Source organism: Lissotriton vulgaris, chromosome 2_1 (genome assembly GCF_964263255.1).
Source record: "Lissotriton vulgaris chromosome 2_1, aLisVul1.2, whole genome shotgun sequence".
Classification (NCBI taxonomy): domain Eukaryota; kingdom Metazoa; phylum Chordata; class Amphibia; order Caudata; family Salamandridae; genus Lissotriton; species Lissotriton vulgaris.
This window is the reverse complement of record NC_141687.1, coordinates 398,278,337-398,293,839: the sequence shown is the minus strand read 5'-3', so window position 1 is coordinate 398,293,839 and position 15,503 is coordinate 398,278,337. Positions and strand designations below refer to the sequence as shown.

At 55.4% G+C, this 15,503-nt stretch overlaps 1 protein-coding gene across 1 annotated transcript in view; it reads left to right on the top strand.

Annotated features, from left to right (window-relative positions):
* Positions 1–15,503, top strand: part of SUMO1 (small ubiquitin like modifier 1) — a 108,962-nt gene that overhangs the window by 66,799 nt on the left and 26,660 nt on the right. The window contains exons 3-4 of the mRNA XM_086955261.1: positions 10,668–10,745; positions 10,831–10,902. Of these exons, the coding sequence (XP_086811387.1) occupies positions 10,668–10,745; positions 10,831–10,902 (150 nt within the window). The remainder of the gene's footprint in view (positions 1–10,667; positions 10,746–10,830; positions 10,903–15,503) is intronic.

Genomic DNA, 15,503 nt, shown 5'->3' with positions numbered 1-15,503 from the left:
ATCCCTCCAGCCAGTCCCTCGCCGTTTCCGGGGAATCAAAGAACCAAGTCTTGTTGTCAGCTACGACTCGAAGCTTGGCTGGGAAAAGCATAGAGTATGGGATTTCTCTGGCTCTCAGTTCTTTTTTTACTTCAAAGAAGGTTCTCCTCCTCCGTGCAACCTCGGCCGTGTAATCAGGAAAGAATGCAAGTGTCGCGTTCTGTATCTTGATGGGGGGCGAGTTCCTCGCCGCCTGTAAGATGGCGTCTCGATCCCTGAAGTTGAAGAGTCTTGCTATTATCGGTCTGGGGTTAGCTCCAGTCTTAGGGCGCCCGCCCGGCACCCGGTGCGCCCTTTCCACCGTGAAGAAGGCAGAGAGTCCTTTGGGTTTCAGAGTCTCTTTGATTAGGTTCTCCACATAGAGGTCCATTGCCCTTGTGTCTTCCGATTCTGGCACACCTACGATACGTATGTTGTTCCGTCTCGAGCGCCCTTCTTGGTCATCGAGCTTGTCGCGCAGTTCCCTGTTTTCTTTCGAGATACGTTCCATGCTGATTTGCAGCTCCGACACGTCCTCGACCAAGGATTTGGTTACCACCTCCATATTGTTCACTTTTTCCGTCATCTTGTGAAAGTCCGCCCTTATAAGTGTGATCTCGGCTGAGATTGATCCCACCGTGGCTTGTACCTGTGTGAGGGCACGCATGACGTAGTCAATGGTCGCTTTCTTGCCACCGGTCACTTCGGCCGTCTTGCCCGATTGTGGTTTGGCTTCCTGCGAGGGTGAGCCTGGCTTTTCGTACGCGAACCGGTCCAGGCGCGTCTGCGCCGCCGCGTTTTTAGGCCCCTTGCCAGCCATCTCTACGTGACTCGGGCTGGCTGAACTGTAGGTTGGCGCCGCTCCTTCCTATCCTCCACACCCTGCCACCCGGGGGGTTTCCTGGGGCACGCGCTGGGTGTCGGGGCGAGGTGTAGCGCCTGAGAGGTGCTTTGGTTGCTGCGTCCAGTAGTGAAATCAGGCAGGACGGGGCATTTGCTGTATGGTGGCGTGGGGTTGCCAATCAAGTCCTAGGCTGGCGTGTGGGGTATGCTACCGGGAACTACTGCCTTCCGCCCTCCTGCAGTTTCACGTGTGCCACCCCTTGTTAGCAGTCTTTAGGGCTAGTTCTTGGGACCCTATGTGGGGGTGCCTCGGTCACTGTCTGGCATACTCCACTGGGCTCATGAAGAGTACTCCGTGCGGGCGCCTTCCTTCTCACCGCACCTAATCCTGGCGGAGGTGTCCCAGGCTCTATTCGGCCAATGTGCCCTCAGCCGCTCAGTTCGCCCGGGGGGACTCACAGCGTGGTGTACGGTGCCGCGCGGGTCCACAGACGCCTGCCCCGGCGCTTCGGTCACTGCCTCTCAAGATGGCGGCCGCCGCCTCGGTGCTCCTGTTCTGCGCGCCGGCCGTCGCTCAGCCCTCACTGCAGAAGGATCCTCTGCCAGTAACCTCGGATTCGTGAGGTCCGGCGTTAGTGACTGGGCGCCCCGGTGTTTCAGGCCGCCGCTCTTCGTGGCCGGGCACTTCCGGTAGTTTAAGGCCGAGACGGGCCACTTCCTGCCCGGCCCGTCGCCTACTGTGGTCCCCGGTCCGGATGCTGTGGATAGGCCCACACGAGGGACTGCAAGAACCGTGGCTCCCGACCTCGGATTGAGGTCGCGCTGGTCCGGTTAGCTGCCGCCCGGTCCTGGGCTTCGTTGCCTTCCCGCCTGGGAAGTTTAAACTACGGATGGAAGTCCGGATTTATTTGGGAGCCGCTTCGAGCACGGAGCTCTCCCTCTAGGCTGCCGCCATCGTCGGCTGCTAGCCACGCCCCCCTGTCTATGTACTTTTGATAAAATTCAATCGGCAGGCCATCCACCCCGGGCGTTTTGTTCCTCGCCATATGCTTAATGGCCGCCCTGATCTCGGCGAGCGTGATAAGCCCTCCCAGGTCCTTCGCATCGTCGACATCCAGCACCGGCAGCTGCATTGATTCCAAGTAATCACTGATCTCCCAGGCCTCCACCCCCAGTTGACACTCATGCAACTCAGCATAATAGGTCCGAAAACATTCCATCACCGCTGTTTGTGAATAAACCATCTCCCCCGATGCATTTTTTATGCCCAAGATTGGGAAGCCTCTGAGTTCAGGATTAGCGAGCCTGGCCAGGAACGTGCCTACCTTATCCCTTTCAGCATGTGCTTTGATGGCATATTGTCTATAATCATAGCTCCGCAGCCGTTCCGTTTCGGTAGCCACTGCCTCCTTGGCTTCCAATAACCGGGCTTGTAAGTCCGGTCGGTCCGCTCTACGCTGTTCGAGACCCCTCAACCTCTCTTCCGCTCCAGCAAGCGCATTCAACACCGACGTTCGGGCATTCGAAAACCTACCCATGCACACTCCTCTCACCACCACTTTCATCGCGTCCCATTCAGTGGACCTACTATTAGCTGTCCCCTCATTTTCATCAAAGTATTGGTCTATGCCCCGTTGGACCGCGTCACTAAACATCGAGTCTTCCAAGGTGTCGGGCCGAAGCCGCCATGTTGGAATCGCGGATCTCGCACGCTGCCATTGTACGTGCACCAACAAAGGATTATGATCCGAGATGGTCCTGGTCAGGTACTCCGTATGAGTGACCAATGTAGCTAGGGAACCACTGCACAGGACCGAGTCGATCCTGACGTGTAGAGCATGGAGGGCCGAGAAAAAGGAATAATCCCTACTACCCTGGTGTTGCTCCCGCCACACATCCAGTAGTCCCCACCTTTCCTGCCACTCCTTCCTGTGTGCAGCTAGTCTTCGTACTGGGGAATCAACCAGTGGTGGGTGAGGCCTATCCATTGCCACATCAGTGATTGAGTTAAAGTCCCCTCCCAGGAGCACAGGCCCCGCCAAGAAAGAGGCCAGTGAGCACGACAGGCCATCAAAGAAGCGAGCCTGGTCAACATTCGGAGCATACACACAGCACAAAACCACATCCCGGCCATACAACCTCCCCTCCACCGCCACATATCTACCCTCAGGATCCACCAGCTGATTCAGCATCTGGAATGGTACACCCGCTCGAACCCATATCAGGACCCCTCTGGAACCACTTATTCCGCGTTCGCTAAAGACCTGACCTCGCCATCTACTCTGTAGCGCAGTGCATTCCTTTTTAGTTAAATGAGTCTCCTGCAACATTGCAATCTGGACCCCCCCCCCCCCCCCCCCCCCCGCCTCACCAAATAAGCATGCACCTTGTGGCGTTTGACCATAGTTCGCAGTCCTCGGACATTCCATGTTAGGCATTTCAAGTTAGGTAACGTCCCCATGCCAAAGCATAACGATCCAGTTCAGGTGCAGCCATTCATTACCCACATCGCAGCAGTTGCCCCCCCCCCCCCCCAAAAAGAATTATAGAAAAAACTCCCCAACCCCCACTCCCCAGGACAGAGCCTACAAACCCAGTTTCAGCCCTGATCCAAACCTTAAACATAACACAAATCAGACTAATCTGTGGTCGCCAGAAGGCCTTAAGGGCCCCGAGGGGGTGAATTATCGCCGACCCCGGGCAAGCGGAGCCCGTGCCCCGCGCCTTCCATCCCGCAGTGCTGATGCCACACCCTACCTGGCAGCCCTTTTAATACCAACTGAATATTTCTCTGCGAGAAGTACAGTGTCACAAGTCCCATATATGAGTCAGCCATTAAAGATCCTGTCGGACGTCTGTGGGGTGACCGCCGGGCCCTTCGAACTCTCCGCCTCCGATAATTCCTCTCCGGTCCTGCCTCCGTCCTCGCCAGAGTCCGATACAAGCAGGTCACTCTCCTGTTGCGACCTTGTGATACTCGCCGTCGCTGCCAGTGCCCCTCTTTTGTCCGCAGCCATTTGAGCCTCCCGTTTCGCTCTTTGAAGCTTGTTACGTGAGCGGATCCGTTGGGATTTCCGGACCTGAAGCGGTTTAGGCCTCTCTCGCTGACTTTTGCCAGTCCTGTCCGTGCCGGCACGATACAATTCTAACCACGACCACGCTTCATCAGGAGTCTGAAAAAATTGAGTGTTCCCATCCAGGATTACTCGCAGCTTGGCCGGGAAGAGCAATGAGTACTGGATGCCCTCCTCCCTCAGTTCCTTTTTCACCGCCAGGAAGGATGCCCTGTTCTTCTGGACTGCCTGCGTATAGTCCGGGAAAATCGTGACTCGGCTATTTTCCACCTCAAATGGGCCCAATGCTCGAGCTTTCTGAATTAACAGGTCCCGATCTTTATAATGGAGGAGCTTCACCACCATCGGTCTAGGAGGGCGGCCGAGCGCCGGTGGGCGAGCCGGCACCCTATGTGCCCGTTCCAACGAGAAGGATGAGAGGCCCTCTGGTGCCACCACCGTCCGGAACCAGTTCTCCATGTAGGCCACTGCATCATATCCTTCAATTCTCTCCGGCAGGCCTACGACCCGTACGTTGTTCCCTCGATTACGGCTTTCGGCATCCTCCGCTCGTCTCTCCAGCTTGTCCAAACGGTTGAGGATGTCCGTAATCTTATGTTCCGCGGTCACCACCGCCGGTTTCAGGTCTAGAAGTAGCTGCTCATGGTCCTTACCTTTGTCCGCCAGCTTGGCATGATCCGCCCTCAGGAGACCCAGCCCCGTGGCGACCTGCGCAATGTCCTGCTGCAATGCCTCCTTAGTCGAGGTGATGGCCTCCAAGATAGTGTCCAGGCGCTGGTTCAGCCTTTGCTCCTGTTCCATCATCAGCGGTGAGGCTCGGGCCTCACCGACCTGAGAGACCGCGATTGAGTCCTCCCGGCCCTGCTCCGTAATGGCTGCCCCTCCTGCAGCCGCCATCTTAGGTGCCTCTGTCGTCGTCACACGGACACTTCTCCAAAGCCCGGTATCCTCTGCCCGGGGGACGTGCGCACCATCAGTTTTTGTGGTGGAGTACCTCTACTGTGCCGGCAACTCAAAGAACCAGGAGTGCCAGGGCCGCCCGCTCCACTGTCGCCAGGGCCGGGTGGAGGGGGGAGGGGGAGGCACAAACGGGTGCGTTCAAATTGTACACCAGTCCAACACTGACCTCCAGGCCCCCAGCCCTGCCCCACAGGTCCGCGCCAGCACGCCTCCGTAACTCCAATCTCACAGAAGGCGGGCCACTCCGCAGGCCGGTGCCAGTTCACCTCGGTTTCGGTTCAGAGACCATCGTCCCTCTCCGCCTCCATCTTCTTCTCACTCCGGGCAACACCTCCGGCTTCGTCTCTCAAGGTCTCGGCGGCACAAGCGGTCTCCCAAGAGCCCTCAGCCGCTCTCCAGTGGTTCCCCTACACCTCGCAGACCAGTTGCGCCGGTCAGGGGTCTCCCCGGTTGTAGTTTTCAGGAGAAATAGCGGGACCCTGCGCGGAGCTGCAAGCTCACGCCGCCATCCCGATCGGCGTCCAAGCCACGCCCCTCTAATGGAGCTGAACCATCTGCAGGAATTCCACACCTAGGTCATAGCTTGAGAGCACCGCAGTCGGGTACCCCCACTCCAGGCAGTCGAAGGCCTTTTCCAGATCTATTATCAGGCATTCCGCCCTGGGCCATTCCTTCGTCGCTTCAGCCGCCACCCTAAAGAACCTCCTAAGATTCAGGGATGTGGATCTCGCCGGCACAAACCCTTTTTGGTTGGGGTGCACTAAGTGAGGGACCACTACCGCGAGCAGTTCCGCCAGAACCTTCACAAAGACTTTATAGTCTGTATTAAGCATTGCCAGCGGCCCTTACGAACCCAGTGCAGTGTGGTCTCTATCTGGCTTGGGCAAGGAGACCAGGAACGCTTCTTGTATCGACGGAGGGAACGAACCTTCACTTATTGCGGTGTTGTACAGCTGAAGGAGCAGGGGCGCCAAAGTAACCCTGTTCGCCTTATAATATTCGGCGGGTAGGCCATCCGGCCCGGGAGTTTTACCGGTTACCATGTCCCGATCGCATCATCTACCTCCTCCAGTGTGAGGGGGGCATTGAGCTCGCCCTTGTGTTCCTCAGACGCCGTAGGCAAAGTGACAGCGTCCAGAAACGAGGGCAGCGCTCGCCGGGGGCCAGTGCCGCGGGCTTTATATAACTGCTTATAGTGGTCGGTTAAAGTGCGGTGAATTTCTCGCTGTGTATATACCATCTTCCCTTCCGCTGTGCACAGTGCCCCTATGGGGACTCCGCGCCCATCGTTCCACACCAGCCAGGCTATTAGCCGGCCAGCCTTGTCTGCCCTGGCATGTGTCCTGGCCGTATGTTCCGCATAATTATGACAGCGCAGCTTCTCCATAAGCTCTGCATGCTTAGCGTGCAGGTCACCTAGCGCCCGCAAATGCTCACCCCCCCCCCACCCTCCCCCACCCTCCCTCATATCGGAGGAGCTCCAACTCCAGTCGTGTCAGAGAGGCCGACAGCGTTGCGCGTATATTCCATGTGACCCCCAGACAGTGCCCACGAATAACTGCTTTGTGTGCCTCCCACTCCACCAATGCACTGTCCGTCGTCCCCTCATTGTCCTCAAAGTAAGCTAAAATGGCTGTGCCTAGTGAGAATCGAAACTCCTCATCCTCGAGCGCAGCAGGCTGCAGCCGCCACGTGTGCACCGGTGGGCGGTCTGCCTCCCAGCTGATCCGGAACCATAGGGGATTGTGGTCAGTGTGTCCTCCCTAGGTATTCTGTCTTGGCGAGGAGCGGGACCTAGAGCAACGACTGTGTGCCTATTATCCTATCCAGCCGGATAAGCAAGTCGTGGACTGCGGAGTATTAAGAGTAAATTCTATCCGTGGGATGCTGCACGCGCCAGAGGTCACACACCCCCAGTGTACACGCCAGTCCCTAAACGCTTGAGCATGGGATGCCACTGTCGTAGTTCGGAGGGGAGGGAAAGAACGGTCCAGGCGCACATCTAGTACCATGTTGTTGTGTAGGGATGTAGGACGTGATTCAGGTTCTCTAAGTAGGAGTGCTGATCTGTGTTCGGGGCATAAAGGGATCCCAACAGGATTTCCTGACCTTTCAGTACCTCCCGCACTAGGGTATACCTGCCCGCAGGATCCACCCGCTCTTCCATACAATTGAAAGGGACGCCCGCCCGTACCCAGACCAGAGTGCCCCGCGCATGAGCAGAAAAGGTTGTGCCGAATATCTGCCCCCTCCAGCACCTGCGCAGCTTATAGAGCACGGCTAGTGTCATATGTGTCTCCTGGAGTTGGGCAATCCCCACCTCGTGGCGCTGTAGGTAGGAAAACACCGAGTAGCGGCGGGACGTAGTGGAGTGTGTATTCCGCGGATGTTCCAGGTTATTGTGTGCGTCATGTCGGTTCTGTTTCGCACGCAAGAGCAAGGGAGCGCCTCAGGGGTGGGGCCCATGTACGCTAGCGGGGAAAGAAGGGTCAGTGTGCTGCAACTGGAACATGTGAACGAATACAAACAGTATAACAAAAAGGGCGTGTCCCGGTAGGGCGTACGTCCAAACCTTTGCAAGATCCACCACATAAGTGTAGGTTAACTCAACGTGGCCGCTGTCTGGGTGCGCGTGCTACCAACAACCGCATTACCCTACACCCCTAACCCATATCATCTGGTAGTGTGGAAGGAGCTTTGGAATGTCTAGTGCTTGCGACTGCACCGGGCAAGTGCGGAACACCTGCAGGGGAGCCCGCTAGTGGGATAAACACATAGCTCCCGCTAACCCCGGCTCTGCAACATCCCCTTCAGCTTAGCGGTCTCGCAATTTTGCAGCAGTGCGGGCATATGTAGAGAAAAGCAAACATTTCCCAGTGGCGCGCACAGCAGTAACATGAAAAAGATATCCCAATCTAGTGTCGAGCCCAAGGGTAGAGGCCCTGGTATGTTCCCCACATAATACATTACATAAGGAGGTCAGCAGTCTGCGGTGTCACCACTGGCATGACTATGTCCTCAGAAAGCACAGTTTATGAGGAGGACGGGCCGCTCAAGTCCGGTTCGCTGCGTGCCTATGAGGCCATTCAGGCCCCGCCCTGCGTTGCTCCCAGGTTCACCACCGCTTCAAGTGCCTCCTGCCGCTCTAGCCGCATTCTCTCCAGGCTGGGCGCTGCTGGGCCATTTCCTTGTCCACGACGGGCACCTCGCTTTCTGCGCCTTTTCGATCTCTTCACCTGCCACTCACCCTCCTCGCTTGCAGGCCGTGTGCCCTTCCACTGTCCCGTTTCCTCCAGCCAGTCCCAGACGTCTGACGGCGTGTCAAAGAAGCGGGCCCCGTCCTTGGTAATCTCGCAGAGCCGAGAGGGGAACAGTAAGGGAACAGTAAGGAATATGGCAGTCCCAGTTCCCTCAGTTGTTTTTTCATCGCCAAGTATGTGCTCCTCCTTCGCTGCACCGATGCCGTGTAATCCGGAAAAAGCATCACACGGCTGTTCCCCACTGTTAGATTGTCCAGCTTCCTCGTTTCGCTCAACACCACATCCCAGTCATGATAATTAAGCAATTTGAAGTGAAACTGGCGAGGCTGGGCGCTTCTGCGCCGGCACCCGTGCGCTTTTTCTACTACAAAGTGCTTGGACAGTACCTCCGGGGGCAGGAGGTCCCGCAACCAGTTCTCCGTGTATCGTTCCGGGTCCTTACCTTCCTCGCCCTCAGGTAGGCCTACCACCCGAACATTGTTGCGCCGAGAGCGCCCTTCCGCATTCTCAATCCGATCCTCCAGCACGTGGACTCTGTCCATGATATCTTGGAGCGCCTAGGTATGACTGCGCACCATAGGTTGCAACTCCTGAAATGACTGGCGCTGCTCGGCGACCGACTCCGCCAGTTTTCGATGATTGGCGTGGAGTAGAGTGAAGTCTGACGTTACCTTGTCGATCCGGGCCTCTAGGGATACATTTGTTTGCTCCAGCGTGGTGCCTATGCGCTCTACTGCTGCGAGCAGGGAGTCCATCTTGGCCGCCGCTGGGCCCAGACCGGCGCCTTGCGATCCGTGTGGCGAGTCCAGCCATCGTCTTCCTGCTGCTTCTGTCCCTGAGTCTGCTCATCGCCAGTTGTTGCGCAGAAGGCATCCACTCATGTCGACAGTTGTCTGTCTCCCAGGGCTAGGCCCCCACCAGAGTTCCAGATGAGATGACGCCTTACCAGGCCAGTGCCACCAGATACTGCCAAGGTGGTCTCCGGTCCGCGCGCCAGCCTCGACTAGGCCCCAGCGCCCGACAACCCAAGTCGGCCCCGCGGGTGTCTTGAGCAGTTGACTGACCTGCACCACGCCGCTCAGCAGAAATGTGTCCTCCCTGTCTCTCCAGGGGCCGCTGCACCAGTGCCCCCTCGCCGGACAGCTACCACTGCACCACCTCAGTGTCTCTACGTCATGCAGGCCCCAACACCGCAGCAACGAAATCCAGCTTGCCCCGTACTGTCCTGGGCGCCCTCCGACCGCAGCGTCAATCCCACTCCGGGAGGCGGCCTCACAATGAGCAGCAGCAGCTAATATGGCGCTAACTTCAAAATGGCACCCGGGCCCATTGAGGTGACGCGTATGTGCCTGCTTGTGTCCAAAGGGTCGCAGCTCGTGTCCCCTAGTACAGCCAGGCGCAGGGCATCGCCCGCCTCCTCAGTACGCACTGCACAGTGCCCCACGCTGTAACCGGTCCAATCCAGTGGCGAACTGCGCCGCCCGCCTCAGTCCTCTGGGCGGCCCCTCCTCATGACCTCCACCAATGTGGCCCTCGGCCCTGGCCACACTCCCGGGCTCCACTGTTGGCCGCCGCTCCACTCAGCCAGCACACACCGCAAGCAGCCGTCTCTCAGCTCCCAGTCCTCCACCCGGGGCCGCCGGCTCCTGCCGCCACCACTCCGGCTCCTCAGAGTGAGAGGTCGTTGCCCCAGGGCCCGATCCTCCTCAGGCCCCTCTCCTCACCCGCTCAGCAATCCGATGTCACCAGGCAGCCGTGCCGTGTCTGGGAAGGCTGCGACCTTTCGCTGCTTCTGGGCTCCACAGGAGGTGGTACCAGGCCCCAGCCCCGACCCGGCTCCGGAGCAGCCACACCACCTGGCTGCAGGAGGTGTCTCTCTCCTGTCTCGGCCAGTAGCCTTGCCTCTCGCGCTCCTCGGCGGCGCCACAGCAGGAGCCGCAGGTCGTCCAGGCTCAGGGCAGCGCCCAACGCTCGGCAATTTCAACGGCCGCCAGCCGCGTTTCGCACATCTTTGTCGTGGGCCTCAACGCCACAGCCCACCGACTGTCTCTCCTGCCGTGGCCGCTGGCTCAATTCGGTTCCGCTGTGCTCCACGGGCTCCCGCTGTGACCCCGCACCAGCTCCGCGCTGTAGGCTGCAAAAAACACCTCCACCAGGTTATTGTCAGGATAAAGCAGGGGCGATCACTGGAGCTCTACGCGGACACGTCCGCCATGTTGGCTAGCTAGCCACGCCCCCAACAGCCTTGTGTCATGGCGGTTTCCCGCGTGACACAGATCCCTGCAGGCCTCTGAAGCCATGTTTTTTGCTCCCAGTATCCTTTCCAAAGTGTAGTGGTTTCGCAGTGTCCAATTTTTTAATAATAAATATATCCTGTCACCTCTGACCTGGTCTAGAACCCATTGTAACCGTGCCATATCTTTGGAGCCCTTGGCATTAGCCATCTCTATTTGACTTTTACTGTGATCACATAAATGCATGATAGTGACACCGCTGCTTTTTCTCTTCACAGGACAGTAGTGAAATCCACTTTAAGGTGAAAATGACAACACATCTCAAGAAACTTAAAGAGTCATACTCTCAAAGACAGGTTTGGCTTTTTTTCTTTTCTTACTCTCAGCATGTTTTTTTGGGCACCAACTGGATCCTAAAAGTATTTTTTCTTTTTCACCCAGGGCGTTCCAATGAGTACTCTCAGGTTTCTGTTTGAAGGGCAGAGGGTTTCAGACCACCACACCCCCAAAGAGGTGAGTATTGGGCCTTCCAAAGAAAAGGTGTTCAGTTTGTGGTGGATTACATATCTGTATATTCTTGCGCCTTCAATCCATACTGCCCTTCAGTTATGAGTTTGTGTGCTTTCTGATCAATGAGCTATCATTTTAATCTGAGGCCTTGTTTAGGGGCAGAAAACCTTGTTTTCGTGTGGTACCGAAAGCAAGCTTAAGGTTGTCTGTTCCTGTTGATGTACAGCATCACTTGTAGAACTTGAAATAGACCATATGCTCTAATATAATAAATTGCTTAGTGAGCTTCTGTAACAGAGAAACTACATTCCAGTGCATGCAACAGCGTGATTTAGGGTATATTTGCTGGACAGAAGCTGGGTGTATTCTTGCTAACGGTTGTGAATGTAAAGGTTTTTTTAGGCCTCTCCTAAAGATTGCTTTAGCTCTTTTTGTTGAACTAAGTAATCTAGATAATACCCATACTTACTGTGCACTTTGGTTAAGTTCATTACTTATCATTGGTTGACTTTCTTGTCAATCTTTGTTGCTTGCTAGCAATTCGATGGGTTTCATTACTCTTCCTAGATTTCTTCCTCCCTTCCTACCTTCTTTACCATCATTTTGATTGGTTCAATTCCTACCACTGCTTCCATTTAGGGAACAGTTTTTTCCCCTTTAGCACAACGTGGTAGAGTGCTGGTTGTGTTTTTGAAGATTGTTTTTTAGGTCTCGCCTGAGCCAGCGTGCATGCGCTGCTCGGTGAGGCTTCTAGTAATGACTTTTAACTCTGAGCACATGCTCTTTTTGGGCTCACACGCTATTGGCCTTTGCGCGCGTCTTTCGAAGAAAGACAGCACGCAAGTGGCCAAAGGCAGGTGCACGTCCCGCCTTCTCTCTCTCCTGGCCTAGGGAGCTCTGGAGCGAGCAGCAGCGCGGCCGGGTCCCAGCTGCATATCACACATTCCTTGCAGTGCGCGCACACCACGCTTGTCTGTAATTGCTTTTGTCCTGCCTGCTGCCTCACATGCTCTTAGGCAAAGCGCTTCTCTCTCGTATGCTGTCATGCTTTTCTTAGTTCGGAATCCCTCTGGGACGTACTTATGCTCACAGCGAGTGGACGTTTTGGGTTTAATAACCTGGGATAAATTGCAATGTAAACTGGGCGTCTCGTCAACAATGGAGTGACTCCTCTCTGTGGTGAGAATGTTGATTGATCGGAGGGGGCGTGCGTGCTTTTGGAGTCTTGGCCTCCCCTCAGGCCAGACAGGAAGGAAGAGGCTGGGTCAGCGGAGGTTCAGTGCTCATGGAAGCCACTGCCTGTGAGTTGCACAGGGCCGGGCCGGAGCTGTGCTGGTGGTCCCTCCTCCTACCGCAGAGGTCTGCTGTTCGGTTCCCGGCTTACCGGCGTTCTGATTCCCATCCGTGCCTCCTGCACCTGACCCTACTCTCTGATGCTCTTCCGTGCACTATGCATCTGCCCCTGTGCTCTGATGCTCATCAGTGCCTCCTGCATCTGACCCTGAGCTCTGATGCCCATCCGTGCACCTTGCATCGGTCCCTGCGCTCTGATGCTCATCCGTGCACCCTAAGTCTAACTCTGTGTTCTGATGCCCATCCTTTCAACCTTTATCGGAACCTGCGTTCTGGTGCTCATCCGTGCTCCTTGAAGTGGCCCCTTCCTTGCGTGGCCCGCGGCTCCAGAGTGGAGCCCCTGGGTGTTATCGGGACTCTGGGAGCAGAGGAGAAGGTATCTATTCACCTCCTGGCACAGTTAACGCCGCTGTAGAGGGTGCTTCAGGTATTTGCACACACTGCAAGCGGACACGCTCACTGGCTCCAGCGTGGGGGTCACCTTAGGATGCTGGTTTCCGGTTTGCTTGAAATAACTGCTGAGTAACCGCCTGGGCTTTCCACCGAACAGAGGGCGGCGGGCACCAACTAAGGCCCTTTCCAAGCGATGAAGGGGAGGTGGCGGGTACCTTCTCCTCACTCCCCCCAATCCCCCCTCGTTCCCTAGGCGCTGTTAGTAGCTTTTGCGTCGGTTCTCCTCCCACGGCTAGTCTTCCGCCCCATTTTGCCTCCGCCCGATACTCTGTACGATTGTCCGTTGTGTCATATGGCACAGGAACCCCGCACAGCGCTGCCTCCTGGATTTCCTGCCGCTGTACCTGTCCTGTTGGCCTGCCCTTTCATCCTTGGGCTCGGTCCTTTCACGCATTTCAGACTGTGGCTCTAGGCCAAACCCGAGGCTTATCTGGCTCTGCAGATGCCGGGACTTATCCAGGTGCACAGCACTGTCAATGCACAGGGCTTCTTCAGGGGACAGGAGTGCATTGGAAGATGGGCCGTAGCGTGTGGGCCCGGGAGGGAGATATGGGGTGTTAATTAGAGTGCAGGAAATGTCTCCTGGTTTGGCAGTAGGTTTTTGACTATTTCGCTGCTAGATTGGCCATTGACAGTTGATAAGCATTCATAATCGACCCGTTAGTTCAGTGTCACTTGTGAAAGCACTGGCGGTGGCATTTACACCCGCTTCACAAGAACCCTAATGTGACTGCTTTGAACACTACAATCACCTCAAACTGATCTCCTCTTTGCTAGTTTTAGCAGAGAGGTTAGACAGTGAATCAGTAGGACTCAGAGGTCTGCTCAGACCCCAACAGTAGAGGCTGGTGGTGTCTTTGTGTGAAGGTGCTTATGTTGAGAAAGAGGACGCTTGTGCTCTCAACCTGGCAGCTGTTTTGAGCACCAAATGTGTAAAAACACACAGTTAAGTTCCTTGGAAATATCTACAGTGTTCACCGTACATCAGTTTCTGTCACTAAGACAGCGGCACCAATATTATACCATATATGGCCTATGAGGCTTTTCAATTTTTTTAATCGAGCTTTTTCTTATCACTACCCACGTCAGATCTCTTAAATATGTTTGACAATTTTAAAGCGACATTTCGATTTGATGAGTTATTCAGTCAACCTTCCTGTCTTGTGGAAAGCTTCTTAAATATTGCTTCTTCACTTCATTGCTTGAGCAGCGTTGTACTTCTTCATCCAGAGAGTGCCTTTAAACCGTGCCTTTAAACCTTTTCAAGTAGGTAGTCTTAGGATGAACACGTGCATTTAAAGGTTATTCTTTGGTATTTTCAAAAAAACGTTCTTTAAGGTCTAGGCTCTAAATACGAAAATTGTTTTGTGTGCTGATATGTCTGTCAAAGTGAACAAATGATAGAACTGGGGAACTGAGCGATAAGGCAACCTGCCCAGGATCACACCATTTCGTGAGCGAGGATATAAATATGAGAGCTTAAATCTTCCTCTTACTTAAGTTGTTTTCTTCTATTTCTTTTCGTTCCATTTCCTTTCCCACAGTGCAAACCTGTTAGGAATGGGAATAGGAATGGGAATTTCTGGTTGGCTAAGGCTTGCGCCAAAGCCAGGCAGGAACCACCATTCTACGTCGGGGCAAGGAAGTCACCCGCCAAGATAACACCTGCTCATCCTCTTAGTAGCTTGGCACGAGCAGTCAGGCTTATCTCGGAGGCGATGTGTAAAGCATTTGTGCACGCACCCACCAGCAACAACATCCCAGGCCCCCCACAAAAGGAACTCCACACAAGGTTATATCAAAAATAGCGTTTGTATTATACCAAACACATTAGATAATAAACACACAATTTACACTGTGCCACTGGCATGGGCGAGGGCGGGCGGGACTTCCTGGAAGCAAGTGGAAGTCCCACCCCGCTCCAGGCGCCCGGCGGCCTGACTTCCTGTCTCCGGCCGCGGCGGTGACTGTTCGGGGGCCAAATCGAGGGATAGGCTCCCTCGGTGAATAAAATAAAAATAGAAATGGGGTGGACACCCGTTAAGACGCCTATAAAAAGGGGTGGCACCCTGAATTAAATTATGCAATAATGAAGACGCAGGGTGGGCACCTGCGCATCGGCCCTCAAAGACACTGGCATCATGCAGGGTAGGCACCTTCTCGTAAATAATAAAATGTGCGGGGTAGGCACCCGCGCTGCGATTAGCAAAGGCAGTAATGAGTGGTAGCCTCCCTCAATAACAGGGCAAGCTATAATAAAGCACTTCCCATGCGCTAGGGGGTACAGAGACCCCCAGGCCCCCAAGGAATGACCCCCCAGGAAAGAAAAGGGCCCAGCAACAAGCAGGACATCCCAGGACAAGGCTTCCAGGGCCAGGAAGAAGGGTCCACAAGAAGTCCATCAGCATCCAGGGGCTGGGCAGGGCCCAGGGAGGCAAGCCTTCCCCTGGGCCCCAGCAGCAGCACGCCCCTGGTAGATTCAAGTCCGGAAACAAGAACCTTGAACATGAGGTCACAGCCTCTTTTTATACACTAAATCCCTTTGTCTCTAGGGTGCAGGGTGGAGGAAAACCAGACGCAGCTGGTTTTGGAGCACTTTGTTTTGCTCAGCCCCTCTCCCACAGGACAGACTAGGGTCATCAGTCGCACCACAGGGGGCGGAGCCAGCATTGTGTGGGGAAAGCCCAGCCCTATTCAGGTCCCAGGTGCACCCCTCCCTCACATCAACATGCAGATCTCTCCACTCACCACCGGGGCAGACCCATCCTGATTCTTGGAGCCAGGTGCACCAGCCAGCT